Below are 27,755 nucleotides of genomic sequence, written 5' to 3' on the forward strand. Positions count from 1 at the left end.
AGTTCATGCGAGGTGCCTGACCCCATCCATCTGTTCGCGCTCCAGCTCTGGAAGAAAAACCCAAAAATCATCAAGGGAGCGCTCCAACACCGGGTTACGGGTCCAGAGCACATGGATGTGTCAAAAACAAAAACAAGAAACAAGAAACGACAAGACCGCATCATGGGGCGAGTCTGGCGTGAAATGGCAACATGGCCCCGTATAACTCCCCGTCTCAAGTCGTTTAATCAACCTGCTTCTCGCAACCAATGCGACCCAGCAACTCCTTGCGATCGCTATGTCCCGGCAGACTGACTCCAGAGCTGCTAGCCTGCTTCCTGAGGCCGTGACGACGCTCCCAGTTCCGAAGGTCAAGATCCTCGACGCCGACCTCCTCCTCGAGGGGCTGAGCTTCCTCGTAAATGAATTCGTCTTCTTCTTCTCCCTCATCCTCCTCGCCGTCACTCCGGACATCATCAGAGACACCCCCCTTGAGGACTTTGATCACAACACGAATAATCATGGTGAACCAGATGAGGGTGAGGACCTGGAGGAATAGGAGGGGCGCTAGGAAGGTCCACTTGACGGTATCATTGAAGCAGAGCAGGCCGCTGGTGTCCATGAAAGGCTGAAGCATGTACGAGTGTCCAGGAGGCGTGTCAAAAGGTCCGACCCTATTCTCATTGTCGCCGTGGAAACAGACGTTGCCTGTGATTTTGGTCGACTGTGCATAGACAGACCAGCAGGCCGTCAAGTACAGAACGTGCCGACAAACAAACCATGAGACGACGAAAAGGCCAAACATGGCGTCGCAAAGCGTCTGGAATCCGCAGTACTTTAAACATTTGGCGAGCTGTGTATATATGAGCATGGTTCTTCCACACAGGACTGTTGGGAGCGGTGCCACTTACCGGTAGGATCAAATCACCCAGATCCATGATTACCAGTATGAAGTTGCCGATGCGGGTATGGCCGTAGCAGTAGCACGCCCAGATGAGGGCTGTGGTGACGAAATGGTGAGTGAGCATCTGCCAATGGTCCTTACGACGCTCTTCAATATGGATAACAATGAGTTGCTGCAGCCAGAATGCCCACTGGACCAGCAAGTAGCTCTTCATGAGACCACCGAGCTCGCGGTTGGGCCAGCTGGTCCAGAGCTCCGTCATATTCAACCAGTACGGCGAATTGTAGTAGATGTACTGTTCTCAATGTCAGCGGTGCGCTCTCGATGCTCGCGATTCACTTTTGAGGACTGACCATTCCCAGGGGCCAGAAGACAGTGTAGAGAGCAGTGAGCCAAGCTTGCTCGCTAAAGCGGGTCAAGGCTTTCCTCTTAGTGATGCCCTGAAGCTTGGCGAGAGGCGCAAGCAGGTACTCCATGGTGGCGGCGCGGAGGCCGGTGAAGGCAACAATGCCGAAGACGAGAAAATAACCATCGTCGAAACCGATGCCGTACTCGCCGGACAGGGGGTTGTAATAGCTAAGTTGGAAGAATTTGGTGGTGTGAATCCTAGCCCTGGGGATGAAGCTGTGGGCGAGGAAGAGAAGCGCGACGAGGTTGAAGGAGAGGCCTAAAAACAGGGGGTTCCTTGGTTAGCACAGCTTGGCGACCAGATAATACAGCGGCGCATCACATAACAGATGCCGACTCAGATAAGGACGGACAGGGCAATGGGACGGATGCGCAAGCGGAGCGAGAGAAGAGGGGACGTCGTGCCAGCAATCGGCGGTGTCTGGAAAGTCTCGGAGGATGCGCAGGGGTTCGGATGCAGCTATGCCACGCGGGGTGATTGGAGAGCGGGATTCATCCGCCTCTGAGTCCGCATCCGTATCCGCATCCACACCCACAGCACGCATCTCACAGGTGTGAGAGGGGGGGGGGCTGGAGGTACAGCCGGGTAGGACTCGGCGGCATGGGGATGGAGAGATTGGGGGATTGGGGATTGGGGACTGGGAATGAACGGGATCAAGTAGACGTACCAATCTGGTTCTCGACAAACCAGCGGGTGAGGTGTTTCCAGGTGCTCTCGTCCTTTCGCTTCAATCGCCGGACAAGAACCACGCTATTGCCTGAGGTCTGCATGTAGAGGGGGCCGTTCATGTTGGGCGTGCTGTGGCCCGATTTGAGTCGCGGGCGCGGGGCGGCGACGTATGTCGTTTTGATCTTGGAGTTTCCGTCGCCGTTTTGGCCGTTGGCGGACCCAATGGCCGTTGCATTGGCTTTTGGGCTTGCGGGAGCTGTAGCTGTAGGTGTAGCTGGTCGGGGTGCATTTCCAATTGCATGGTCATTGGCGGGGGAGGAGACCGTGTCGTCGACCTGCGACGGCGCAGGGGAGCCCGAGGCGCTCATGGTTGAGTCGCTGGGGGAATACGGAGGAGGGAGGAGGGATTCGCAGTGTTGAGATGAGGAATTTCGGGTGCCTTGTCGTGTGTATCGTGCCGTCTCGTTAATTTGGACTTTTCGCCAGTTGTCTCGCTCAACAGGTAGTTGTGGCTAAAAGGTTGGGGGGTGGCGGGAGGAGGGAGAGCGAGCGAGCGATTGCCAACTGGCAAGAGAGAGACCCGGGAGAGCAAGCAGCGACAGCTCCAGATCTCGTACAGCCACCAAAAAAATAATAGGAGGGGTGGAAGATGACAGATGGGAGAACGAGTACGACTCCCTCAATGGCTTTTTCCTGGTGGTTGGGGTTGTCGACGGCGGGAGGCGGTCGCCAGGCTGCCAGCGATCTCGATGAGCTGTGGATGTCGAAGAAGCAAGAGTGCTTCAGGTGAAAGCCTGAGGTGAGAGCCCGCTGGTGGGGAAGAGAGCCAACCCTCGAGACTCGCAACAAACGAGAGAGGGATCTCGCAAAAGGCCAGAGCACGCAGAGGAGGGGCAGGAAGTGACGAGCAAAGAGGGAGGGAAGAGTAAATACGTCGGCAGTAATTATTTAGCAGCCACTGCTACAAAAGGGAAACGGGAACCCGATGAATTTTGAGAATCCCCGATCTGAATTGGCTCGACAGATCCATGTGCCAAGCCCCGTCGGGGGGGGACCCGGGGGAGTAAGGACGACGCCTGGAGCCAGAACACGCCCCACTACGGGCAAATCCCCAAGGCGGTGAGCAGGGCCCTGGAAAGGCCCGTGGCCCCGGGTGTGTGGGTGCAGCAAGAGCAGCAAGAGCGCAGTGCGCAGTGCACACCACGCATCCAGAACCTGTCGGCACACTGGCCTGAAGCCCTGAAGCCCTCCTGGGAACTGGGAAACATTTCAAGTGTGCTGCGCGCTGTGGAGCGCTGTGGGGAGTGGGAGGGGCCGGAAGGGGGGGTGTACCAGTCCCGGACAGGACGCCAGGCCCAAGGAGACTGGCCAGACTGCCAATTGGGGGTCTCCCAGTGGTCCTCCAGTGGGATTTTGTCGAATTGGTGGCTCCCCAATGGAACCAAGGAACGGTCCTTTGGGCAGGGTCTCGACGTCGCGCATCTGGGCTTTTCTGGTGCCATCCAGATTACAGGTGGCTGTTGAGCGGCGGCAGATGGCCCCCGGTAGCCCCCTCTCTTGGTGGCCCTCCCCTGTCTTCCCCTCCTCCAGGGCCTCCACTACGGAGCACCTCCACCATCCAGCTCTCCCTGCTTGCGACTTCTTTCATCTTCACTCTCCCTGCCGAGCATCGTGCGCCAGTCCAGGCCGCTCGCCTAAGGCATTCCTAGGAAGCGTGGGAGGGGGACTTTTTGGCTCCCGCACCCTAATCTGCACCACCGCGCCGGAGCGTCTGCAGGTAGCGGCTTTGTCCTGGTTGGTCGTTCTGCGTTTAGCTCCCCCGGCTGGCAGACGGCGCCCATCCCATCCAGCCACCAGGTACAGTGGCGTGCTAATATGGTACGGAGTACATACCGGCTCCCATGCCTTCATGACACCAAATCCAAAACGTTGAGGACCCAGAGGCATGTCGACCCTCTCCTCCTTGGCTAGTAGCTACCCCCCTTCCCTGCGGTCCCTGACCCCTTGTCCCTTGTCCCCTCGTGCTCAAGTCGGGTTGTTTTTAGCTGAGGCACGCCGCCCACGAGCAGCAAGCACCCAGCACGGTCCCCTCCGCAGCCCCCAGCAGCACGCACACCTTTGAGGGACTCCCCTCTTTGTTTACTAGAGTTCGCAATCCAATGTATCCCTCACACCCAAGCTTACCGGCATACCTAATCTGCGGTACTTTTCCATCCAGGCAGCGTAGCATTTGGAGCAGCTCTTTTCTTCCTACGTAGTCCCGCGTGGTTCCAGAAGCCTTTAAACTTCCATGCTGGCCGTTTAGCTATTCCCTGGACCCCTAAAGAGCGGCTTTGACAGTTGGCGGGTGGCGGCACACGGCCGAAACCCTAATATCCATCCTTCACCCGCCCGGAACCGCAACAGCGAGAGAGGATGGAAGAGAAAATCGACTGGAAAAGATGTTTACCTTGATCCCAGCAAAACATCCAAGCGAGGTATCGGACCCGGTGCACATGGCCAGACATGCGCAAGGGCCTAGCATTCGCCCTCTGGTTCCCAATCGCCAAGGGTAGGCAGTCTGTCCCGGACTGCTGCATCTCATCTGCGCTTGTTTGGGCCATGCTCCGTCGACTGCCGCTACTGATTTCGTGCCTCGGCCGGGCTGCCCTGCGGCATGGGGGCTGGTTTGGTGAGGTGCCCTGTGAGCGCGCTGTAGCTGCCCTGTGGCCTGGCGACGGGTGACGAGCTGGGCATTTCCGCGCTTCTGGTTGGCTGGCTAGCCCTGCTTTCGCTGCATCCTCGCTTCCCTCAAAGAGACGAATTCCCGGCCCGCCTGTATCCTCCATTCTTCATTCTCCGTGCCCTGTGCTCCGTGCGACGGCCATGCTGTAATTATTCGCAGATCCTCAACAAAGTCCGTCAAATGTCTTACAACAAACCCCGTGGTCAGAGCTTCCAGAGCCGCCCTCATTTCTTTCGTCTGGTCCATGTGCTACAACGTCCAGGACATCAACATTTGGTTCAGCCAACCACCACTACCCTCCTTCCCCCTTTGTCGTGACCTGCCTACCCCCTCACGCCTCACATCCGTCCTCGGGTGCGTCCAGTCCTCCTGTAGGTCCGTATATCAACCGGATGATATCGCTACATATCCGCCTGTCGCATCGCGCATACGGCGCTCCGCGTGTATAAGACGCCACGTCGGCCACTCATCACATCTCGAAAATAATCCCAGCCTCCCGGCTGCCGTCCAAGCACTTTGCATACACCATAACCTATCATACCTTATCAGCCATCCCCGTGGATTCTCGTCCCCGGGTCCATCCACCGCCAAACTGACAGTGTTCTGATCACATCGCCCCTCACTTTCCGACATACATCATATCATGCGCATGGCTGGATGTGACAAGCTGTCCAATTGATCGAACCGGAGCTAAACATTGCACACACACATCTTGAACTGCGTATTCACCCTTCTATGAATAGACATCATAATCCCGGGAAATAATGATAGCTCGGAGTGTCGGTGGAACCAGAAATTGCGTACCCTCCCAAGCACGTAAACTACGCTACTGCGTGCCGGGCATGTGTTCCCCACCTCTGTCGGGTGCGGTATGCTATACGAAAACTGCCCGCCGTGACGCCCCTGCCCAGAATAGGACGCGGTGAGAGCATACAAGCCTAATACTGAGGAGCCTCCACGTTTGTAGTATTTATCTAGAACTGAAGATTGTCTTGAGAACCAAACGCATCTGATGCACCGTTTCGCATTCCTGATGCTGCCCCTCCTACCCTAGACACCGGGGCTGGCTGTGTGGGCAAGGAAGCCTGGTTCGGCTCTAGTGCCCTCACATCAGCAACCAGTCTTTGCGACAAAGTTGTGGAGGGCAATTATTTAAATGGTTTACTCCAAGTCAAGAATCCGTATCATGGCAGTGCCAGATTCAGAGCAAATAAAGCCCCTAGCTGCCTGTAAATACACAGCGAAGCGTACGAAGGCTGGCGCAGGAAGTTTGGCAACTTTCCAAGGTATAGGTACACAGCGGCCTACAGTACAAGTGCAATACAGAGTGTAGGCGGTGTCTTTCAATACCTAACCAGCCCCTCAGACCTTTTATTATTTAGTCCTTGGGGTAATGTACTCAAGTTTCATTCTTATTTTTAAAAGCAAGGGATTACTGCTACTGCTTGCCTTAGGTAGTTGATCGATTGCAGATTATACTGTGGGGGCTGTCCTGATACCATTTGAAGTCGTCAAACTTCCTGCGGCAGCCTTCGTACTATAGATGAAGCTTCCCTCAATCAATGAGCTCCTGCACACGTCGCAACGCCCCAATGTAGGCACCTCCCCCCCAAGCTAGCGCCACAACCCGCACCGCCACACAGTGCTTATCTACCTGTAACACCTGCCTAGCGCCACAATCAACTCCGCCCTCCCACATGACCTCCAAGCGCTCATTCGGCCAGGCGTCATTACCCATTACCCATCGCCTCACATCGCCGACGTCCTCACGCTCTACACAACATCGCTCCCACCATCATCACATCACAACTAGCCCAACTGCGTCCCACCCAGAACCTGAGCGAACCTCACCGTTGCAGCAATGGCTTCCACCGCAAAGTACCAGCCTGCGCCCCAGCAGGAGCCTGATGACGACTTCACCAGCGCGCCCCCCGCATACGGCTCCTCCTCCCGCGACGAGGGCCTCTTTGGCGCTCCGCGCGACAGCGAAGACAACATCCCCGATGACTTCAAGGTGAGCAGAAGGATGGCCCTGCTAGGCGCCGTGGATTGCGAAACCTACCTCCGGATAGATGGAAATTTGGGTATGATGGCTAACACGCCCTTTGTAGTTTGGTGGTTCCGTGGCCGAGGCTACCGTCGACATCCGCAACCAGTTCGTCCGCAAGGTCTATACCATCCTGACCGTCCAGCTTCTCGCCACAGCCGGCGTGAGCTCCCTCACTTTCTTCAGCACCGGATACAAGGAATGGATTCAGAGCCACCCCGGCGTCGTTTGGATTTCGGTATGTTGTTCTGGTTCACCACCACCCATCTCGCGGAGACGGCGGTTAAGCGAGACCGAGGGGTTATCCAAAAGAGTAAAGTGCTAACACAAGCCACAGCTCATCGGCGCCATGGTCTTCATGGGCCTGACCTACTGGAAGCGCAAGTCGTACCCTACCAACCTTCTCTTCCTGTCCCTGTTCACCCTCGCCGAAGCCTACACGATATCCGTCATAGTGTCATTCTACAAGACCGAAATCGTTCTCAACGCTGTCATCATCACCGCCGGTATCTTCGTCTTCCTCACTGCCTTCGCCTGCCAGTCCAAGTACGACTTCACCTCATGGATGCCCTACCTATTCGGTGCCCTGTGGGGTCTAGTCCTCTTCAGCTTCATGGCCATGTTCTTCCCCTACAACTCGACCGCCGAGCTCATCTACGGAGGTGCTGCCGCCCTCATCTTCAGCGGCTACATTCTGGTCGACACGCAGCTCATCATGCGTCACCACCACGTCGAGGAGGAAATTGCTGCCGCCATCAGCCTGTACCTCGACATCATCAACCTCTTCCTCGCCATCCTGCGCATCCTCAACAGCCAGTCCAACAACTAAGCTATGCGCAACATGAATGAAAATGGTGAGTGTATGTGAATACGTGTGCGACGTGTGCGACGGAGTGGGAGATTGCTCTAGTGATGGAGTTTCCTAAGTCAAGATTTCCTTGTGTCTCTTCTAGTGGAGGACCTGTTGTTTCGGGTAGTCTGTTAATTTCCACGACACCCATTTCGTTGCCCGAGTAAGAGATGGGAAGCTGCATGGGTTACATGGTTAGGCGTTCAAATTGTAGTTCTCATCCACTTCTCGTTTTTACAGACAGCTCGTTTAGTAAGATAGTGCGACCGTTAAGCGTGCTAAGTTCCCAACCACGCTTCATTCTGTGAGACATGCACGCGCCCAAGTACCTGTGGCATATTTAACAACGCTCAAGCACACCCAAGCACTGACTACGCTTATCTTTCAGGTCCAGATCAAATCATGGGAGGATTAAGAAGTATCGAATTGATTTGATATCAGCATTAGAAGGCGACTAGAGAAACAGGAAAAAAACCAAGGAGGGGTGGTCTTTGAGAAAATGGATGCCCAAACAGCTAACAAGATCCGCTGACTTGGCTGGCGGAGAAGCACATAAAACAAGACAAGGTCCTCAGGTCGCCAGGGCGTCAACGGCATTGCATTGAATGGTCGTCTCCATTCCTCTGAGATTCTCCTCTCCTTGCCCGGCTGCATCCTCCGCAATGTCCACGTAAATAAACCCCCTCGCTAATGGCCGTCCTCCGTCATGCTTCCACGGGTGGCCCCAGGGGTGGTATCTCTACCGTCATATCAAAATCGTGGGCAGCTTTTGGTGGGTGTAGCAGGGCGGTTGAAGAAAATAGAAACGACAACTCTCAGTTTCGCAGCAGCAGGGGGAATATTCTCATCTTCTTTCTCTTTAGTCGTGGGAGAGGAAAAACCAACGCCAGCAATAGACAATAGTCCAACGTCGCACTTTTTGGAGTACCGCGGAAAGAACCAATATGTGATGTATGATGGGTCTAGTTGGTCTCCTCGCCGTTGGCCTCGGCCGCCGGGGGGTTGGCCTGGGCAGCCTGCTCTCGTTGCATGCGAGCTTCGATCTCGCGAAGCTGGGACTCGCGAGCCAAGAGCTCCTGTCGCTTCTCGTTGATCTCGCGCTGGACCTTGAGTTCGATCTCGCGGAGCTTCTCCTCCTCTCGTCGGAGCTGCTCCTCCTTGAGGCGGACGGATTGAGAGGCAAGATCCTCAGGGTTCATTGAACTGTCGATGCTACCAATATATTAGCAACTGTGGTTATTCATCGCGATAAGATGTAGAACATACCCGGAAGCACCCTCAACGCTCTTAGAAAGCTTCTCGGTACGGTAGTTCTCGTACAGGAAGTCGTGGGTGATTTCCTTCAGATCAGCCAAATGGCTGTGGAGCAGCGCGGATCGGATGGCCAAGAAGTCGGAGTGACGAGGGTTGTCGACCTCGACAACGCCCCAGGGGTACTGGCGGGCGCGGACCTTGCGACCGCCAATCTCGACGACGTCTTCGGAGCCGACAATGGCGAAGGGCATGAGACCTCGGAGCTCAGCATTCTCCTCAACGGTGTCCTCATCGTCCTCCTCAATGTCGTACGGGAAGTTGTAGACGGGGATTCGGTAGTGCTCGATGTCCTCCATGACCAACTTCTTGGATTCGGCCAGCTCAGCGGGGGTGAGGGAGTCGGCGCGGCCGATGACTGGAATGACGTTGACACGGGGAGCGAGGCGCTTCATGAGCTCAATGTCGAGTTCTCGGAGACTGCCATCGAATGAGCGAGTTGCGCCAGACAAAGGGTCGCAAAATACTTACCCATGGCCAGTGGGGGTGATGAAGTAGAGCATGGCATGGACTCGGTTGTCTCTGAAGCGGGGGTTACGCTTGATACGAGACTCCTCGGCGAGAATGTCGTCGTATTGTCTCTCGAGGTAACCGACGATCTCGGAGAAGCTGTGACTCGTGTGAGCATGTCGTATTGGGGTGCATTTGCGAGAGAACGGAGCTCACCTGGCCTCGTTGTCGATCTGGTCTCCGAATCCGGGGGTATCAACAATGGTCAAGGAGATGCGGGTGCCCTCCTCGTCCAGCTCTAGCTCTGGGGGGTGAAATCAGTAAAGGTGTTCCTATGAATGGGCGAGGGAGGTCGCAGTGTTACGCACCAACGGTGATGGGCTTGATCTTGACACCATCCTCAACGTGGGCGCTGCCGGCGTCGTCAGAGTCCTTGTGAGTCAAAACACCCTTGCCACAGAGGGTGTTGACAAAGGTGGTTCGGCCTGTGTTCGATGGTGAGCTTGTTGTGCAATGGTGGTGATGTCGAATGCAAGAGCGGCGTAGACATGATGGTAGCATTTCTTGAATGGGGCCACGTACCTGTGCCAGATGCACCGCAGACCATCAAGCAAAACTGGATACCCTTCTTGACATTCTTCTTCCTACGGATCATCTTCTGGAGAGTAAACATGTCAGCAACTGGATGTAGGATGCGGTTCGACGCGCTCGAGCTTCGGGGGACGCCCGATGCGGTAGCGGCAGCTCTATCGGGTGGCCATGCCTTGCAAGGACGGCCAGGACAGGACGGGGCAGCGAGCACGCGCTACAGGCGTTGAGGAGAGAAACGTACGGTAGTGGACGACATGGTGGGCTGTCTCGGTCTCGGACGAGGTCGGGGGAGAGGTAGCTGAGAAGCGACGGGCAAAAAGTTGAGGTTGTCGAGATCGAGAGGACGAAGGTCGACGATGGAGAGGCGTTGCGGTGGGCGGTGCGTGGGAAGCAAGGGGAAAATGTTAACTTAGGTAAAGGAGAGGGAGGATGTTGACCTGAAGGGGTCTGGCCAATTTCACGCCTGGCCAATCGCTCCTGCACTGGGACTGGGATGGGGGATGGGGACTGGGTCACTGGGATTCAGGGGGTGGAAGGGAAGGTGCGCACCCAGACTTGCCAGAGCAAAGCAGACAGGTCCAGCGCAGCAGGAACTGAGGGAGGAGCCACACTGACCACCCCTGGCCACGCTGCACGGCTTGCCAGACCGCCTGCCCGCCCCCTCTAGTGCACCCCCCCAGCTACTAAATTTCGGCGTGAGGCTGGTGGCACTCACTGGCTTTTCCTCCTAGGCTCCTTGGCTAGGGGCTGGGGAAACGGCAGTTCGCCGGGACGCGTTTAATTGACAGGTATGTCCAATGTCGCTTCTCACGTGACACTTCATGTGCCGATATGTCTGGATTGTAGTGGCGTGGCATGGCATGGCGAGGGTGAATGGCATGGGGGGAGCTGAAGATGGGCATGCGGCGCACCGTGCGCCGTCCATATGATGATGAGTGTGGCTTGCGTGGCTCGTGGGCGCTGGCAACGTGTGGCTCCGGGTGTGGCTTCAGCTCTCCCTTCTTCATTCGGGAGGACGAGGGATGATGAGCTCCACGTTTCCCGTTTGGTACCTGCAAATGAAGGGTACCGGTTGAGTTGCCCAGTGAATGAGACCGTTTTGGTAACGTCGCCAACCACGGATCTGTACGACGTGTGTCGCGGGAGAAGCAGACTCTGCTTAACCCTGTGGAGCGCAACTGGACAATACCCAAATCAAACAATGCCGCCACCCGGAGAGATATCCGCCAGGTTTGTTTTGTAGCTGTCCGCCGGTGGTAGTTGTCGTCGGCTGTCTATCCGCCATCTGTGCCCACAGAGGTACTGCCCCGATCTCACAAAGGTCAGCCGTAGCGCCTCCAGCGGCCAAGTCAGCACCGCACAGGTACCCGTCCCGAGCTTTAGCAGCCCCAAACGGGTGGATCTGGCCATGTACAGCAGCCTGCTCGGTGACGTCCCGTTGTTCATCGCCCATCGCCCTCATCAACCCGCCTGGCCGGCTTCGACATGCCCAGCTTCCTACTTCTTATGAGGCTCCCCTAACGCTCGCTCACAAAATCTTTATCCTCTCGCAACACCACTACCATCGGCCGGGCGTCCATATACTGCGATCCCCTCAGCTTCCGCCTGGCCACGCATTACACTACCCCTCCCTCCAGACCAGGCTCATTTGGTGACGCTTGCCTTGTCCTCCTGCAACCAGCCCACAATCTCAAGATGAATGTCCGGCCCCCCATAGAAGCGTCCAGCACTGAGGCTGTCTTGTCCGTGTCATTCAACAATGATGCAAGTTGCTTTGCCGCTGGCCTAGACTCTGGCATCTGCAGTAAGCCACCACATCACCCGCATGCCAATGCCATAACGTGCTGTATCCATCGACGATGGACCCTCTCAACTGACAACGTACCTGCCAGTCTTCCACACCAAATCATGTCTTCTCAAGGCCTCCAGAGGTATGCTTATCACATAATGTATCGCGTATGCATATAGAAGCCTAACTTATTCTAGATTTCAACGCGGGCATCGGCCTCGTCCAGATGATGGGCATGACCAACTACCTCGCCCTCGTTGGCGGTGGCAGGTCCCCCAAGTTCGCCATGAACAAGGTGAGTCGCTTCCATCTCAACATAGACACCCGCAACTCACACTGTACGCGCAGGCCATAATATGGGATGACATGAAGGGCAAGGTCGCACTCGAAATCACAGCCTTGACTGCAGTGCGCGGCGTGCAACTGGGGAGAGAGCGCATAGCCGTGGTCCTCCAGAATAGCGTCCGCGTTTACTCCTTCGCAAAGCCCCCGGATCTCCTCCATGTCTATGAGACCGCAGATAACCTCCTCGGCCTCTGCTGTCTTTCAGAAAAGAAGCTCGCATTTCCAGGGCGCACCGCCGGCCAGATCCAGCTGGTCGAGCTGGCAACTGGCAACGTCAGCATCATCCCAGCACACTCGTCGGCGCTCAAGGCCATCACCTTGAGTCCGGATGGCGAACTCCTCGCCAGCGCCAGTGAGATGGGTACTCTGATCCGCGTCTACTCAACAAGCAACTGTGCCCGCGTCGCTGAACTCCGCCGCGGCATCGACCCAGCCACCATTTTCTCCCTCGCCTTCTCTCCTTCTGGCACCGTCCTCGCCTGCACCTCAGACAAATCCACACTCCACGTCTTCGACGTCCCCCACCCACGCAAGCCCCCCATGCACCGCAGCCAGCAGCTGGGGACGTCGGGTGCGGACGCTGGGGACGGGACAGGTAAATGGGGCATTCTTAGCAAGATCCCTTTGATGCCGCGGGTCTTTTCAGACGTCTACTCGTTTTCGTCGGCACCGTTCGAAGCCGGTGACGAGTCCATGATCGGGGGCATCCCATTTTCAGAGGGCACTGTATTGGGCACATCAAGGCCTCCCAAGGGTGTCATTGGGTGGATCGCCGAGGACAGCCTAGTGGTGATCGGCGCTGGCCAGGATGCGAGATGGGAGAAGTTTGTCATCGTGGATGGCGAAGATGGAAAGCGGCATTGTGTGAGGGAGGGCTGGAAACGATACCTGGGCAATACTTGAGTGTCGGAGGTTACAAACCTCTCGAGACATCTCTCATTATGTGCGCGGCGAATTTGGGGAGGCGTTCTAGGCGGATCAAATCATCAGACTAGGTCTGTTGTTGGCTTTGGATTTATCTGTGTTTTTGGTGTATTTTACTAGATTATGGGCTTGTCTCTAGTCCTTGTGCCGTCGTGGCGACCGACTTCTACTCTGTCTTCTTGACTTCTTGTCAGGGCGCTCATCGTCCCTGTGCCTCCTGTGCTTTGAGTCGTCTCCACCATCCCGGCCCTGTCTTCGATGGTCTCGTTCACGATCTCCCCGTCGTTCCTGATCCCGATCCCGATCCCGGTTCCTGGGTTCGTCGCCATCTCTTCTCTCCTTCCGTCTGTCACCGTCCCGTCGGCGGTCCCCTCCTCTCTCATCGTCAGGGCGCTCCCGGAGTCTCCTTGAGTCCTTGTCCCTGCGTCGGTCCTCCCGGTCGACTGTAGGTTCATCTCTTCGAGATCTTCGATGTCGATCCTCTTCGCCCCCGTCTCTTGTTGATCGGTGCGACCGGTGGCGGTGTCTGTGTTTGTGCTTTTGGTCTTTCTTGTCTGCTTTTTGGCGCGCCTCTTCAATCTCCTTCTTCTTCTCCTCGATTAGGAAGCCCTTCATCGGATCGTCGTCGTCGTGATCTCGTATGAGCAACGCAAGCTCCCGCTCCTCTTGCAGCATGGGCCGGGCCTCCTCTTCGTCGCTGCTCTCGTCCTCGGAGACGGCCTTGCCCTCTCTCTTCAACATGTCCTCCCAGCCGACCTTGAATTCGTCGGGATCCTCATCGTCGCGCGCTGTGTACCGCGCATGGTCGACGCGAATTAATCGCCCGCTGATCTCTGCGCCTCCGATGTTGTCGACGGCCAAGTCGGTGCTCCGCTGGTCCTCATACTTCAGCCATCCGAAGCCCTTGGACTTTCCGGTCTCCTTGTCGCGGACGAGTTTGAGGAAGGTGGGTTCGCCGAACTGGGAGAATATGGTGACGACATCGCCTTCGGAGAGCTCGTAGGGAAGGCCACCAAAGTAGATGTATGCTGTGTCGCGGTAGTCGGTATGCCAGGAAGCTTCGGGGGAGCTGTGTCGCAAATGTCAGTGTTAGCAGTGGACGGAACGTGCAGGTAAGGAAAGCGGAGAATCAGGGTATATGGAGGGACGTACATTCCGTTTTCAATCTCCTTCTTGTTGAGCGCCTGAATTGCGCGTATTTGGTTCATCTCGAGGTGTTGGGTTGTGCTGCTGTGACGCAAAGCTCTGCCAAGGTTAGATCACGAAAGGTTGGATGCAAGGCTGAGAGGGTGGCTGCGTGTCTGTGAGGCTTCGACCTAGTATAAAAAAAAAGACTGGATCCCACTGAAGCTCGGCCAACATTTAGAGGAGACTAACCAATTAGCCCCCCGGGACCGTGCGTTGGTGTGTTTGGCTTGGTTATTACAGCGGATAGCGCAGCAGATCAAGGCGCTGAGTTTGTGTACCACAGGCGGACAGGCCCCGGAAGGCCCCCGGAAGGCCCCCGGGTGGTTTGGTTAGGTACCTACTGTAGGCGGGTCAATTTCCGGACCAACAGTAGACAGCCAGTGCAGACTCCGTGCTAAGCAACCCACCCCCGTCGCCTCAACTATTGGCAACCCTGGCACGTAGGGAGGTTTGTCGACGGTCGACGAGACGACGGAAAAGAAGCCAGAACCAGCTGCAATAACGGGGTGCCTTGTCTCCGGCCGAGACCCTCTGACGATCCGCCGCTGAGGCTACGCATCCGACCTTCTGCTTGTCTCGCTGTTGCTGTCCGCCCTGTGCGACAATGCCCCTACGACACCACCAACAGCCCTCTTATTAACATCTTCCTTTGTTCTCCTGTGACGATTACCATATCCACCGCGTTTCCCTTCTCCACCACGCTCTCTCCGACCTACCCATCCATCGCCCAGGCTCCTGCTCACCACCTATGATCTGAGCACCTGCGATCCGCTCCTCGTTCCCCGGTGCCACTGTGCGTGCGCGTGCCTCGCGGAATTTGCGGCCATGACGGCGAGTAACAACCGGGTGTCGACCTACACCACGGGGTCAGGGGACGACGCCCGCAATGGCGAACAGAAGAAGGACCTGTGGACGTCCATGCTGGAGTCCGTCGCCAGCGGCAAGCGCCTACCGGAGAAGAACCTCATTGTCCTAGGTATGCTTGTGCTTGTTCTCTGAGCTCTGAGCTCTGAGCTTCCCCCGCCGTCGCCGCTATTCCCACCGCTCTGCCGCATCCGATCCCGAACCTGGCCAGATAGCTGGTAGCTGATTTCTTGCTTGCGCTCCAGGCGGCACTCCCGAATCGCAACGGGACTTCCTCGAATCTCTGTCCGGCTCCGAATCCAGACGCAATGCCGACCGCCATAAGACACCGCCCATTGCCAACAGCTTCGCCCTGGGCTACACCTACTACGATGTCCTCGACGCCGACCAAGACGGTTCGTCCTCTTTGACACGGCACCCGATATCTTTGGACTAACAGCTTCAGATACTCTTGCGCGCGTCTCGCTCTACTTCCTCTCCCAGCCCTCCGCCGAGTTCGCCTCCCTCGTCGCTCCCCTCCTCACGCCCGATGCCATTCCCAATACCGCCCTCATACTACTCCTCGACTGGTCACAGCCGCATCTGTGGCTGCGTCAAATGTGGACCTGGATTCAGCTCCTCCAGGAGGTCCTCAAGAAGGTTGATTCCGAGCAACATAACCTGATGGAAGACGTCATGTCGGCTTGGAAGGAGAGAGGTCGCGGCGGCGCAGCTACCAATCTTGACGGAACGCCCTCGGCCACCGCAACGAGCGGTGACGGAGACAGCGCGTTGCCACTGGGACCAGGAGAGTGGGAGGAACCGCTGGGATTGCCGCTATGTGTGGTTTGCCAGAACGTGAGAGCAACCCTGAAGCGTGCGCTCTACAGATTGACTGACCAGACACCTAGGCCCAAAAGATGGAATTTCTGGAAAAGAACCAGGGTTGGAAAGAACCCGACTTCGATACAGTATTGCTATACCTCCGAACCGTGATATTGAGACGTAAGTCGAGCCAGCTAGAGTCTATGTCTATGCCATCAATCCCTTTGACGCTAACATGTTCCCAGACGGCGCTTCTCTCATCTACACCTCTCAAAACACACCCTCCCAACTGCCAACACTCATCCACTCAACCCTCGGAATCACCTCTCTTCTCAAGCGCAACCCCCTTAAAATCAACGTTATTGACCGCGATAAGATCGTGGTGCCTACTAACTGGGACTCGTGGGGCAAGATCCGCGTTCTTGCCAATAACTTCGATGCTGAAGTCGTCTCCAACAGCTGGTCCGAGGATATCAGCTCCTCACCGGCTGACATTGAGGCCGCCAAGAAAGCTGCTGAAGAAGACGACACGCAGCCCGGCCAGCAGCGCCCGCCGAGCAACTCCGCCATCGCGCGGTATGAGGAGTGGTGCCGGGATCCCAACAGCGGCGGGCTGGCCGTGGTGGAAAGCGCCATGCATGGAGACCACTGGATCAATGTCGATAGCGACGACACGCAGGTCTTCCTTGAACGCCAGCTCAAGATCCTCGAAGCCTTCAAGGCCAAGGTCCCCGAAAAGGCGCCCGAGAACGCCATCTCCCTCACCAGCAAGCGTATGGAGTTCAGCGACGAAAAGTCCGTCAGCGAGCACATCGGTCCGGTACAGTTCAACATGGGCGGCATCCAGGTCGATGCCGACGATATGTTACAGCGCCTCAAGGTAAAACTCTCCCCTCTACTATTGACACAACCCCTTATTAAGTCTCCGTCCAGGACCGCAACGCACATACCGCATCCCCCGAAGGAGAACACGAAGAAGGCGAGAGCCCCGCGGACAACATGGTCAAGGAATTTGACAACGACCAGCTGCAGAGCTTCTTCACGGGCCTGATGAACAGAACGGGCAGCACCTCAGACACACCCCGATCCTGAGCCAGCGGGACCCGTTGTGGGAGGAAAAACAGACGAAACCTGACTTCTAAGAGAGAACTCTGGGGAGAAGACCACACTCTGATGTTCCGTTTTGATGCTTTGTACTAAGAACCATGATGCGGAATGAGATGGGCGTGGGAAGGGGCGGGGAGTGGCTGCTGTAGATTAGATACCCCTGAATGACAAAGATTTGAACACACTCATTTTGAACAGCTCGCTAACGTTAGACGTGGTCCAGAGAGCAGGTCATGGTCATGGTCTAGATTTGATATCTCTAAAACCTATTCATCAAAGCACAATATGTAGTACTAATTCATCCAAAATAAGGGGGACAGACCCGATGCAAGAGCTCCTAAATAACAACCCCCCCCCCCAATAAGGCCCGGCGTCCAAGATGAGTTCTCCAAAAAGGCATGCGACGAAATCTCATAATGTCCCCAACATCTTCCTCTTAGTCCCAATTAGGTACTTAATCTAGCAGGCTTGTATGCGACCTTCACGTTACTCTTGTCAACACCCAACCGCGCGGCGACGACACCACCGAGCAGGCCGGGGAACAGCCAGGGGTGCTGGAGCATCTCGACCTCGAATGCATTGATGGCCTGGCGAGCTGAGGCAGAGAGAGCATCGTCAGAAAGGAGGTCGGCGAGGCGGAAGAGGTTGGCAACGGTGACGGCGTTGGTAGAGGGGAGGGAAGTATCCATGCCGTCCTTGAGGCGAATGATGGTGTGTGGGGATGACTCCGTGGTGGAGAAAAAGGCGCCATCGGGGTCAGAGAACAGCGAGATTTGAGATTCTGTCAAGAGTAAGTGATCAGTTTATGAAGCATGTTATTGGATGACGGGCCCAGCAGAAGACTTACGTTGGAGTGTGTCAGCAAACTCCAGGAAGGATTCGTCACCGGTGGCCTTGAAGAGATCGAGGAGGCCTTGGGTAAGGTAGGCATAGTCGTCCGCGAAAGCTTTGATCTCCCTTTCACCTTGCCAGATCCGATATAGGGTCTTCTCATTGGCAACCCATAGCTTCTCCTGGATGAAGGCCACGGCTTTCTTCGCAACGATGAGGTATTTGTCGCTTCGCTCTTGATCGAGAGTCTTCAGAGCCAGGCTAGCGTGGGCCAGCGCTGAGATAACGAGGCCGTTCCATCCCACGACAAGCTTGTTATCCAGATCCGGCCTGGCACGATACTTGTCTCTCCTCTCCTTGAGGGCAGATTTGGCCGTTTGGATGGATTGCTCAACTTCCTTGGCGGGGATACCAAACTGCTTGCTCAGTTGCTCGACGTTTCGGTCGACCTTGAGGATGTTCTGGTTTATGAAGTCGTCGTTTGGGTCATGGCGCTCATCCACGTTACCATCTTCATGGACGCCCCAGTGGATTGCTACAAGTGGACTGATGTTTTTGCTCGCTGCGTCAAGCACCGAGTCGAATTCACGTCTTGTCCAGGTGTAGTACGCGCCTTCACGCATTTCCTTGTCACCCTTCTTGGGATACGAATCGGACGCTTCGCTCGATGCGAACCCGCCCTCGGGTAGGGCGATCGGGGCTGAGGAGAGGTAATCAGCCAGTTCCAGGACAATGTCGTAAAACTCGCTGTCCTTTTTTCCGCCGCTCGACTTCCACGCTTCGAGATACAGAGAGAGAAGCAGGGCGTTGTCCACGACCAGCTTTTCAAAGTTGGGAATGCTCCAGTCAGGTGTGACTGAGCAGCGCGAGAAGCCTGTGCCACCAACGTGATCACGCAGAGCACCATCGCGGATCTTCCGCAGGGTGTCCAGGGCAATTTCTGAGGCATGCTTGCATTCGGCTTCGCCAACAACATCCTGGACTGCGCTTGGCGCCTGTGAGAGACCTAGGAGGAAACCCAGCTTTGGGGGCGTAAGGAACTTGGGCGCAAGACCAAACCCTCCGTAGACAGGGTCGAATGTCCCGGCGATATGGGTGTACGCCTCCTCCAGCTGATCGAGGTCCAGCTCGCTGGAAACCGCGGTATCCTTCTCCTTGCTCCCATCGCTGTGGGTTGGGGCTGGCGCACCCCACCCCGAGGGCCCCAGAGACGACGTAGCTGAGATGCGACTGGTGCCAAGGGTACCCTCAGCAGCGAACTCCCTGAGCTGCCCTAAGACCTCGGTTGCCTCCTTTCGGCAGCGGGCCTCTTGGTCGCTCCAGATATCCCGTACCTTCTTCACGATTGTGAGGAAATCCAGCACCTCATCCGCGTTCTCATCAGTAGCACGACGTCGGTTGCCTGGGCCGGGCCAGTAGGTTCCACCGAAAACGGGCTCCAGGTTGGGAGTCAAGAAAAGATTCAAGGGCCAGCCTCCAGCATTGCTCACGGCCTGGACGTAGTTCATGTAGATGGTATCCAGGTCTGGGCGCTCTTCTCGGTCGATGATGACAGGGACGAAGGACTCGTTGAGGACAGAGGCGCAATCCGGGTTGGAGAAGGACTCGAGGAACATGAGTCGGCAGTCTAAGACTATTAGCAGTGGCTATGAGACGCATCACACGGGTAAGACGCTCACAGTGGCATGCCTTGTATCCAATGTGCAAGAAGATGAGCTTGTTTTCCTTTCTGGCCCGCTCCACAGCCTCGTCGTCCAGCAGCTGCCATGACACCAACCCATCCGCCTGGTCCTTGACGTAGGGGCTTCTGCTGGCGGCCGCGCGGTTTCGAAGCGCTGGGAGAGGTTCGGAAGCAATGGCGGCGTCTCCTGGGGTCACGGCGGTGGTGCGCAGGGCCTTGGCCGAGGCAGTGAGCTCTGAAGCGACCATGATGCGAGGCTGATCTCGCGCGCGTACTCTCAGTCTCTGCGACTAGTTCGGGGGAGCTAGTGCGAAGGAGATATCGAGGGTCAGCGGCGTGACGAAGATGTTGGACGATCCAACACGAGTGCAAGTGGAAGGGCAAGTGCAAGCGCAGGTGGGAGGTGGGGGAAAGTGACCGCCTGGCGGGTGGTACTCCGTTCAGAGGTGGATATTCAGAGGTGGAGGTTTAGCAGAGGTGGAGGTTTAGAAGAGCTGTAGGAAGCCACTAGAATGACACAATCTCCAGCAGCAGCAGCAGCAGCGCGTGGTGCACCAGGGAGCAGGATGGGGACCGATCTGTATGTGTAGATGATACCGGAGAGGACGAGATAGCGACAACTGCGACGGCGATATGGACGGCGGCGGTCTGATTAATAAATTAGCCTTTAGCACCAGAGTCCGAGCAGCTTCTACAGTTTGCTGCTGCGTCTCTATTTAGAGGCACACTTTCTCAGCAAGGGCCAAGTCCGGGCCAAGTTTAGGCCAGACGAGTGAGGCGATAGCGGGGTCGTGGGACTGGGAAGCAGCCGCGGGGCAGTCATTCATGACTCAAACAGTTAGATGGGCCTCTCTTCCTCGCGGTTTGCTCCAGTCAACGGTTTTCTCATGTTATGGTACTAGACTGCGTTACTTAATCCGTCCATGTACATGTATCATGCGTCATTCATTCATTCATTCAGTCATCCAGACTCAAACCGCCGACCGCAATCACAATCATCACACACTCCATCATCATGCCCGGTCCACCTTTTTTCCATTGGTCGCGGGATTGAGCCGGTTGGGCCTCGATAAGTTCCGAAATCCGATTGATCGTTGCAGGGGTCTTGCCCGTAAAATCCTCCAACGGCTGCCAACCCAACTGGCGATAGCCAGCATGAGAACAAGCCAATAATCAGGAGAATGCTTGCTGTCAAACATGATATCAAGACCACTTTCGTCTGCCCGCGTAATATCAGCCTTGCTATATGTCTCCACTTATGCACAAGCAGCCCGCCACTGCAACTCTCTCGCCAGTACTCCTGACCTCTCTCACCGCCAGTGGACAGCTGCTCCCATACGAACCCCTTACCCTCGCTCCTATGAGCATGGGTTAGGAAGCACAAACCAATCTAGGATGCTCCTTGTTGGCATGGGCCTTCCCGAGTGACTGCGAATTATATCCGATTGTCCGTTACCGGGTCACTTTTTTTGTGCCTTGTATGTCACCACCCACCCAGGTTTAGTTGCAATCATGCCTCAGGAGGACAACATTTTTCAACTCGTATCCATGTAAAGCAAACGGATTGGCTAGGTGTATCAACTACACCCCGTATGACTTAATTTTACTAGCACGCGTGATTGGGAACACAGGAAAGTAATACGAGCGCAAATGTAGGACAAGTGTTGCTTTACCATCCCAGCAACTAGTAACGAGAGGAAGACAATGACCCGGGTCTAACATGATAGGGCTAGGGTTGGATGAGAACTAATTCGTGTAACTTTGTGATGCTTCTTCAAATTTGGTTGGAGATTCCATGACCATGTCATCTCAACAAACACAATTTGCGCCCTCCACTCTGTCGAAAGTCATCCTACGAAATGTCTCGATATGACCCTTCCATACCGAAGTCTGGCGAAAACCGGACGACAATGGCAGACACAGAAAGCCAGGTTAGTCTGGCATACGGTGTGGCCGTTACTGAACTCGACAATATTCTTAAGCTGGTTCGCTTAGTTGAACCTCCGCCTACGGAAGACGCCAACGCCTTGAAGAGATACCCGGACCTGGTATTCCACCATGTCAAAAGGTTGGCAAAGAAGGTCAACTTTAGCAAAAGATACCTCAAGGCCCGCGACACACAATTCCACTACAGGGCCAAGCGATTGCGCACCAAAGACCGGGTCAACAGGTTGCGACTCTGGAACAGAGAAAAGAAGCAAGAATTGGAAGCCTGTCGATTGCAGTCCGGAGATGCTGGGCTCGAGGCGGCTCAGCACCGGTTCGACGAAGAGAAGCGCGTCATGATCAAGTGCTATGGCCTAGAAGGGCTATGGGAAAAAGCAATGAAGAGGGAAGAGTTGAGCAAGATGGAAGGAGATGACTTGTCAAGCGGATGCGAGACGAGCATGGAGGAATAGGACAATTGGGCTATACCGTGTGATGAAGGGGACGATTGAGGGTGGTGCTCATGCTAGACATTCCTGTTTCTCAGAGAGTGGGTTTATATATATGAGGTCAAGACAATGGTATTAGTTCGGGATCAAGGAGACAGCGAAAGAAGAGCTACAGCTAGTAAACGGTTATTGGCTGGGCATGATAATGTTGAATTGCTGAATCTGGATGGATGGCTTTTTCCACTTCATGAGTTGACCGGGTGGGGCCGGTGTCCAGCTGGCCAATGCGCCCACTATAAGGCGGCAGCTTATCGATAAGTCCACCCCGGACCCTGGTAGCTCACTGCAGGTACCGGCCAAGCACCTTCGTCACCGTCCTCCTCTTCCTCTCCCTCTCCTCGACTTCTTCCCTCCTCTCCCATCCGCCCTGATATCGCGTCCATCGCACGGGCGGCGATCCACACACCATGACCGACCCTACCTACACCGTCTTCATCCGGGTGCCCATGCCCCGTGGCGACTTTGTAGATCCGCCGCCGGTAAGCTGAACTGCAGCATGATGCTCGTCATGGGCCCGCCGGAAATGGCTGCGGAGGGGCTAACAGCCTGCGACAGGTTAACTGGGACTCCAACAAAGACGAGGCGCTCTGGAAGATCTTGTCGGGGGCAGCCAAGAAGGAAATTGATTGTATGTTTGATGAATTATTGCTGGATATTTGGCATATCGCTGACACATGCAGGGAATCACATGTATGTGTAGATCGCCGTTCTCGGCTGCTCGATGATACTGACCCTGACCAGTGCCGATCGCTTCGAGGTCACCGTCGATTTCCTTCTACAACAGGTCGCCTATCTCACTGAACGACATGCCTCCCAAGTCCGCGCCCAAGTTCGAAAGGCTACTGCCGCCGTCAGAGGTTCGGCCGCCCCGTCACCCATCCCTAGTGACTCGGCTGGACTAGGCCATCAGCGAGCGCCGTCGTCCCTCTCCATGCGAAGAGACTCGCCCATGCCGCGCAACGAGCATGGAAGCGGCACCGGAACGCCCCTCCAATCATCGATGCGACCAATCGTCTCGCGAAATCCTTCAACTAACACCACAGTGCTGCGAGACATGATGGGAGGGTCAGCATCACCCCGGCCGGGTATGGCAGTTACAGGCCGTAGCGGAGAACATCGTCGGCGGCTATCATCGTTACCCATCACTTCGAACACGACCAAGTCTCCCGAGAGGGAGCCGCAACAAGCACCCTCGCCCGCACTGCGGGACCGGAGCCCATCACCAGGCCCGGCTGAAGATAGCTCCACGGCGACTTCGGACGACGAATCCAGTCCCGCCCAGTCCCGTATTATTCGTCGCCCTCCCCGCTTTCAGCAACATGACGCAGCGCCGCCCTACGATGACGACGAAGACGATGAATCTGAGCCCGCATTTCAACCGTACAAGGCCCCAGACCAGGCGTCGGCGGGTGACCTGGGATCAACACTCAAGGGCGACGGCCGCGGCTCGTCCAAGAGGCTCCCGAGGAGTCTGGGCAAGGGTGCCATACACAAATCTCAGACGTCCGACTCTTCAGCCAGCTCTGCAGCGATGGTTCAGAGGCCAGGTAAGTCGCGCGAGCAACGCCAACCAGGTCCTCTGTCTCCCCGTCGCGCCGAGCTCGCTGCTCAGAGCCCAGGCAGCAAGAGTAGGGGCTATTCTCGCGAAGGTAGTGACGGAACGCCCAGCATGGGCAGTAGTTTCAGTGATCTCGATGGTATGGTAGCCATGTATCCTCCCTTGTTCGGGCCTTGCTGACCTGATTTCCTCTAGATGCATCAGTCACACAATCAGCGTTGGAAGAAGCTCTTGCAAGCCACATGAATCGCGGAGCAAGTAGCCGGTTTAGTATCAGTCAGGCATTCCGCAGCCGGTACACCCCCAGCTCAAACCAATGAGCGTTGTTTAACTTGGGGGGATTTCATTTGCGTAGGCATGGTGTTTGGATTGCAAGTCCGATTTCTTGTCGGTTGCATACAGGATAGGCGTTGGATATTCCTCTCTACATTTCGCATCGCATTTAGGACTAGCGATGGCCAAAGATCCCATCTCCTCAATTATGAAGCATGTCAATCACAGCCCATTTTTCGACGCAATTGTTTGCATGACCTTGAGAGTGCTGATGGTGACCTGTTGAGTGTGGTTACACAACAAACATCTCGATTGGTTAGCTTGTTTGAAAGTGTTGGAATTTTGCTAGCTTGCCGGGAGTTTGCATGGTTATATTGGAAAGCAAGCAAGTCAGCTTGGTGTGCTCCGTGAGTTTTAATTGCGTCCTCCAGTGATGAAGCGTAACGTGGTGGAAAACTGGAAATCATCCCGTGCTGAAAAACAGGCCGGCTGCGTGCACCTGCAACACTCCTGGCCACCTCCTGATCACTTTGTCTTTCGCCAATACCCGCACCAGGGCCTCTTCCCTCTTCCTTCTTCACTCTTCCTTCATTCCAATCCCCTTTAATCACGGTAGTCGAACACTTTTCTGCATCTCCTCCCTTCAAGCATCTGTCCAACAGGCCGATCGCCATGTTTCGCCGTCACTGGTCTGGCCTCCCCAAGGACGCCTCTTTTCCCTCCGACCTCGCCGGCCTTGGGTTCGTTACCCTTTTCCACCCGCCCCTTCTGTAAAACTAACGAGGAATTAGGTATTTCGTCAACAGTGACGATGAAATTCGCTCTATTGAGAACCCGAACTGCTACTTCAAGTTCTTCACCAGCCGCAACACACGGGTCAATGAGCGCCAGCGTTTTGCGTTCAACGGTATGGCCTTGACAGATTCTACCATCGTATCTGAGCACTAATTTGCCTCTTTAGGAGCTATGGAAAAGATCATACACGACCGTCTCGAGAAGGAAGGCCTTCAGAAAACAACTCTCCCCCTGGAAGCCTCTCGCTCGCAGAACCACGTTCCGATTTTCATATCCCCTGACCTCGCCTCGTGTTCCCGCATCGTCGTCATCTTCGGTGAGCCAACCCAAGACCTCGGCATGCTGGCTGGTCGCATTGCCAACGGTCCCGGCGGGCTCGCAAAGGGCAGCATGATCTCTATCGTCCGCGCACTCCACCAGCAGACTGCTTCGCCCACCGACGCATCCCCGCCAGGTATCGTACTTGCGAACATGGGCCAGAGGTACTGGTGGCCCGAGGGACAGCGTGCTCTCACTATGTCTGCGAGTGTAGATACACCGCTGCCAAGTTTGGTTCATTCAGGAACGCGGCATATCCCTTCTTTGAACGACATCCCTGGTTGCGAAAGCCCACTTCGACACATGGCGACCGTCTTCCAGGATATTCTCGCCAGAATTCCGGAGTGCACGGCCAAAATCGACTTGATTGCACTGGGAGAGAGCTGCGAAGTCGTTGAGAACTACTTTGATGACCAGAAGAATTGGGATTCGTGGGGTCACAGACTCAACTCCATGGTATTGCTTGGTACCGTTTTCGAAACGGACAAGCTCGCCAACGAGGCGTTTAAGGAATTTCTTGCCCAGGTGAGTTGAACAACTCGAAAAGTCCAAGATAACTGCTAATACCACCCTCTTTTAGCGTACGCGAGGCTACCTTGTCTCCGAAGAACCATTGGACACGCCCCTTGCACCCCCCGAAGGCAATGCATCTCTCTACATCGAGAACCTCGGCTGTCCCTGCTACTCCTCTTCCGAGCCACACTACGCCGAGCTCATCGCCATTCGTGCTTTTGGACCTATCCTTGGCTACATTCAGGAGGTTGCCATGACCCCTGGCTTCACCAACCCACCCATCAGTGTCATCGAGCGCCCCAAGGCCGACTTCACCGACAGCGACTGGCAGAACCTGCCGGACGAGAACAAACCATCGATCATTCAGATTGACCCAGAGATCATGAAGAGGGAGGTTAAGCAGGCGAGAAGATGGAGACGGTTTGAACAGACGGGAGAGGCGCCAAATTCAGATTCAGAGGACGAAGATGAAGCCAAGGATGCCCAGCAAGGTGATAAGTCGGTAAGAGATGAGAACGCCCCCTGGTAAGAGGACCAAGACTTTACAAGACAGTTCGTAACGCAGTGAGAGGCGTATCTCATTCATTAGATGTGAATTACACAGCCGCTCCAAACAACTAGAGCGTAGCCAAAATAAGATACAAGACACAATCTCGGCTCGTGCCAGTGACCGATGACATTCCCAAAACCTGTCCACATAAGATACATCAAAGTGCCAATTTTACGCCTTAAATAGAGCTGCCAACCCAGGGTTCTCTTTCCTCACTTCTTCCACCAACTCCTTTGTCCTCCGCACGCGCTCCTTGACGACCGCATCCTCCGCCTCCCAACGGCCCTCGACGGATTGGGCTCCACTCCAGAAAGAGAAGACACTAGAGCGGTTCGCAGCCTTTTCACGGAGCTTCTCCTCCTCCTTGGCGAGCTTGACGACCATCTTACCCCAATTATCGAGGCCCGCGGTGAGGCACTCGCGACATGTCTTTACGGAGGCCTTGTCGTCGGTGATGGGGCCGAGAGCGCGCAGCTGCTCCTCTGCTATGTCGACGCTGTCGCGGGTCCACGATAGGCCATCATCGCGGGACGAGGATGCGTACAGGATCTCGCCGATCCAGAGGCTGAGGGAAGCCTCCTGGCAGCGCTCTTGGGGGCTGCGCCAGGGGGCTTTGGTTCCGTCGGGGGGAGGCGACGGGTAGTCGGGTTGGGAAACGGCGGAGATGATTTGGTTCCAGAGGGATTCGCTGGGGGGTGGTGCGCGGGCTTGGTTGGGGGGGTCGTTGGGGAGGAAGCGGCGGGCTTTGAGTAGGGAGAGATAGATGGGGAGGGCGGCAGAGAGGTCGCCGTTGCGGGCCTTGTGGGTTGCAATGGCGGTGATGGCATCGAGGAGGTTCAGCGAGGGGGGGCCGGCCTTTTCGTTCAGGATAAAGGTCTTGGGGTTGTAAGGTGGGTTCGACATGTCGAGGCCTTGGGTGGCCTCGGCCAGCGCCAGGTTGTACAGAGCGTCCGGGCCTTCTGGTCTCTGCTTGAACTCCATAAAGCTGGCGTACTCCAATGCCGCCTCCAGTTTTTGCCGCGCAGTGAAGCCCTTGGTGGCCAAGATCTTCATATACCAGTTATCGGCGCCCGGATAAGCGATTTCGCAATCCTCCTCTCGGGGCGCATGGGGCTGGCCCGGTGGGATCGGCACCGGCCGCGGGTTGGAAGGCCCAATGACAAACTCCGGGGGCGATATCACATTGCGAGTGAGGTCTCGTACCCAGCCATCTGTGTGTTCTGATGCCTTGGCGGCTAGCATAATGGCTTCGAAATAACCGCGCCTCCACTCCTCGCTTTTCCCGGAGATATCGCACGGGTTGAATTCGCCCGGAAACTGGGCACTCGGGTCGACAATATCGGACAGCTTCGTGACGCCTTGCCCGTCGACCTTGGCGTCTTCAAGACGCAGAACGCCGCCACGAGATAGCTCCATGGCCTGGGCCCAATTGACCTCGCCGTTTTTGGGATCCTTGCCGTTGTTTGCGTCCCTCAACAGCTTCCTGGTAATAAAGCTCCACTCGTGGGGCGTCGGGAAGTCCCTCTCCAGCGATTCCTCGTTGATGAAAAAGTAGATGACACCCATGCAGGTGAGGATGCCCCAGAACGAAACGGTGTACCGGACCGCCATCTTGGCCTCGTGCTTGAGCCATTGTCGACGCTCGGTGGTGAAGCATCGCACGGAGTGGTTGGTTACGGGGATCGCGAGGAAGGGCAGGATCGGCCTCGACTTGGTGGTGAGCTGCGTGTAGTAGGTGAATGTTCGGAGGCAGGGTGTTTGCGATCGGAGGGCTTGCCGCGGGGTGAGCCTGGCCCGGCGAACAGCGAGCCGAGGACGCATGGCGCCGGCTGGATATCGTCGCCC

General features: G+C 55.9%; 10 protein-coding genes across 10 annotated transcripts; 5 read left to right on the forward strand and 5 right to left on the reverse strand.

The window, feature by feature from the left end:
* Nucleotides 1-223: 223 nt before the first annotated feature.
* BGZ61DRAFT_347011 (TLC domain-containing protein) lies at nt 224-2,062 on the reverse strand (the record flags this gene model as incomplete). Its single annotated transcript, XM_046239936.1, has 4 exons — nt 224-832; nt 891-1,178; nt 1,237-1,550; nt 1,960-2,062. The coding sequence occupies 4 exons, from the start codon at nt 2,060-2,062 to the stop codon at nt 224-226; spliced, it is 1,314 nt and encodes a 437-aa protein (XP_046106778.1).
* Nucleotides 2,063-6,359: 4,297 nt separating this feature from the next.
* On the forward strand, nt 6,360-7,861 carry BGZ61DRAFT_447677 (inhibitor of apoptosis-promoting Bax1-domain-containing protein). Its single transcript, XM_046245383.1, has 3 exons — nt 6,360-6,700; nt 6,798-6,971; nt 7,071-7,861. Exons 1-3 carry the CDS (start codon nt 6,548-6,550, stop codon nt 7,560-7,562), a joined length of 819 nt encoding a protein of 272 aa, XP_046106779.1. The 5' UTR covers nt 6,360-6,547; the 3' UTR covers nt 7,563-7,861.
* Nucleotides 7,862-8,545: 684 nt separating this feature from the next.
* On the reverse strand, nt 8,546-10,191 carry BGZ61DRAFT_492374 (septin; the record flags this gene model as incomplete). The annotated part of the gene is made up of 7 exons (XM_046250545.1): nt 8,546-8,795; nt 8,850-9,314; nt 9,366-9,503; nt 9,561-9,648; nt 9,713-9,829; nt 9,927-10,002; nt 10,177-10,191. 7 exons carry the CDS (start codon nt 10,189-10,191, stop codon nt 8,546-8,548), a joined length of 1,149 nt encoding a protein of 382 aa, XP_046106780.1.
* A 941-nt stretch (nt 10,192-11,132) lies between these two features.
* BGZ61DRAFT_447680 (WD40-repeat-containing domain protein) lies at nt 11,133-13,077 on the forward strand. Its single transcript, XM_046245384.1, has 4 exons — nt 11,133-11,739; nt 11,828-11,866; nt 11,922-12,019; nt 12,073-13,077. Exons 1-4 carry the CDS (start codon nt 11,631-11,633, stop codon nt 12,970-12,972), a joined length of 1,146 nt encoding a protein of 381 aa, XP_046106781.1. The 5' UTR covers nt 11,133-11,630; the 3' UTR covers nt 12,973-13,077.
* BGZ61DRAFT_504826 (uncharacterized protein) lies at nt 13,078-14,443 on the reverse strand. The gene is made up of 2 exons (XM_046251816.1): nt 14,146-14,443; nt 13,078-14,062 (listed from the first exon to the last, which is right to left on the reverse strand). Exons 1-2 carry the CDS (start codon nt 14,199-14,201, stop codon nt 13,129-13,131), a joined length of 990 nt encoding a protein of 329 aa, XP_046106782.1. The 5' UTR covers nt 14,202-14,443; the 3' UTR covers nt 13,078-13,128.
* Nucleotides 14,444-15,006: 563 nt separating this feature from the next.
* BGZ61DRAFT_348349 (dynein light intermediate chain-domain-containing protein) lies at nt 15,007-16,941 on the forward strand (the record flags this gene model as incomplete). The annotated part of the gene is made up of 6 exons (XM_046240053.1): nt 15,007-15,157; nt 15,291-15,440; nt 15,485-15,882; nt 15,936-16,029; nt 16,095-16,729; nt 16,783-16,941. The coding sequence occupies 6 exons, from the start codon at nt 15,007-15,009 to the stop codon at nt 16,939-16,941; spliced, it is 1,587 nt and encodes a 528-aa protein (XP_046106783.1).
* Nucleotides 16,942-17,187: 246 nt separating this feature from the next.
* On the reverse strand, nt 17,188-20,119 carry BGZ61DRAFT_447684 (uncharacterized protein). The gene is made up of 3 exons (XM_046245385.1): nt 19,467-20,119; nt 17,804-19,414; nt 17,188-17,737 (listed from the first exon to the last, which is right to left on the reverse strand). Exons 1-3 carry the CDS (start codon nt 19,714-19,716, stop codon nt 17,403-17,405), a joined length of 2,196 nt encoding a protein of 731 aa, XP_046106784.1. The 5' UTR covers nt 19,717-20,119; the 3' UTR covers nt 17,188-17,402.
* Nucleotides 20,120-21,207: 1,088 nt separating this feature from the next.
* Nucleotides 21,208-21,987, forward strand: BGZ61DRAFT_447685 (uncharacterized protein). The gene has a single exon (XM_046245386.1). The coding sequence runs from the start codon at nt 21,328-21,330 to the stop codon at nt 21,865-21,867; it is 540 nt and encodes a 179-aa protein (XP_046106785.1). The 5' UTR covers nt 21,208-21,327; the 3' UTR covers nt 21,868-21,987.
* A 323-nt stretch (nt 21,988-22,310) lies between these two features.
* On the forward strand, nt 22,311-25,889 carry BGZ61DRAFT_492380 (Arb2 domain-containing protein; the record flags this gene model as incomplete). Its single annotated transcript, XM_046250546.1, has 7 exons — nt 22,311-22,382; nt 22,459-22,535; nt 22,645-23,613; nt 24,397-24,474; nt 24,526-24,641; nt 24,696-25,372; nt 25,428-25,889. 7 exons carry the CDS (start codon nt 22,311-22,313, stop codon nt 25,887-25,889), a joined length of 2,451 nt encoding a protein of 816 aa, XP_046106786.1.
* Nucleotides 25,890-26,081: 192 nt separating this feature from the next.
* On the reverse strand, nt 26,082-27,731 carry BGZ61DRAFT_347045 (uncharacterized protein; the record flags this gene model as incomplete). Its single annotated transcript, XM_046239937.1, has 1 exon — nt 26,082-27,731. The coding sequence occupies one exon, from the start codon at nt 27,729-27,731 to the stop codon at nt 26,082-26,084; it is 1,650 nt and encodes a 549-aa protein (XP_046106787.1).
* Nucleotides 27,732-27,755: the final 24 nt, after the last annotated feature.

The sequence above is a fragment of the Ilyonectria robusta genome (genome assembly GCF_021365365.1).
Source record: "Ilyonectria robusta strain PMI_751 chromosome Unknown BGZ61scaffold_6, whole genome shotgun sequence".
Classification (NCBI taxonomy): Eukaryota; Fungi; Ascomycota; class Sordariomycetes; order Hypocreales; family Nectriaceae; genus Ilyonectria; species Ilyonectria robusta.

Bases quoted from the DNA above. Each gene is read 5' to 3' on its own strand.
- BGZ61DRAFT_504826 (XM_046251816.1), bottom strand. From the start codon at position 14,201: ATGAACCAAATACGCGCAATTCAGGCGCTCAACAAGAAGGAGATTGAA. The intron at 14,063-14,145 runs GTACGTCCCTCC...TTTGCGACACAG, and splicing joins AAGGAGATTGAAAACGGAAT to CTCCCCCGAAGCTTCCTGGC.
- BGZ61DRAFT_447684 (XM_046245385.1), bottom strand. From the start codon at position 19,716: ATGGTCGCTTCAGAGCTCACTGCCTCGGCCAAGGCCCTGCGCACCACC. The intron at 19,415-19,466 runs GTGAGCGTCTTA...TAATAGTCTTAG, and splicing joins TGGATACAAGGCATGCCACT to ACTGCCGACTCATGTTCCTC. The intron at 17,738-17,803 runs GTAAGTCTTCTG...TACTCTTGACAG, and splicing joins GTTTGCTGACACACTCCAAC to AATCTCAAATCTCGCTGTTC.
- BGZ61DRAFT_447680 (XM_046245384.1), top strand. From the start codon at position 11,631: ATGAATGTCCGGCCCCCCATAGAAGCGTCCAGCACTGAGGCTGTCTTG. The intron at 11,867-11,921 runs GTATGCTTATCA...AACTTATTCTAG, and splicing joins TCTTCTCAAGGCCTCCAGAG to ATTTCAACGCGGGCATCGGC. The intron at 12,020-12,072 runs GTGAGTCGCTTC...CTGTACGCGCAG, and splicing joins CCAAGTTCGCCATGAACAAG to GCCATAATATGGGATGACAT.
- BGZ61DRAFT_447677 (XM_046245383.1), top strand. From the start codon at position 6,548: ATGGCTTCCACCGCAAAGTACCAGCCTGCGCCCCAGCAGGAGCCTGAT. The intron at 6,701-6,797 runs GTGAGCAGAAGG...CGCCCTTTGTAG, and splicing joins ACATCCCCGATGACTTCAAG to TTTGGTGGTTCCGTGGCCGA. The intron at 6,972-7,070 runs GTATGTTGTTCT...CACAAGCCACAG, and splicing joins CCGGCGTCGTTTGGATTTCG to CTCATCGGCGCCATGGTCTT.
- BGZ61DRAFT_447685 (XM_046245386.1), top strand. From the start codon at position 21,328: ATGTCTCGATATGACCCTTCCATACCGAAGTCTGGCGAAAACCGGACG.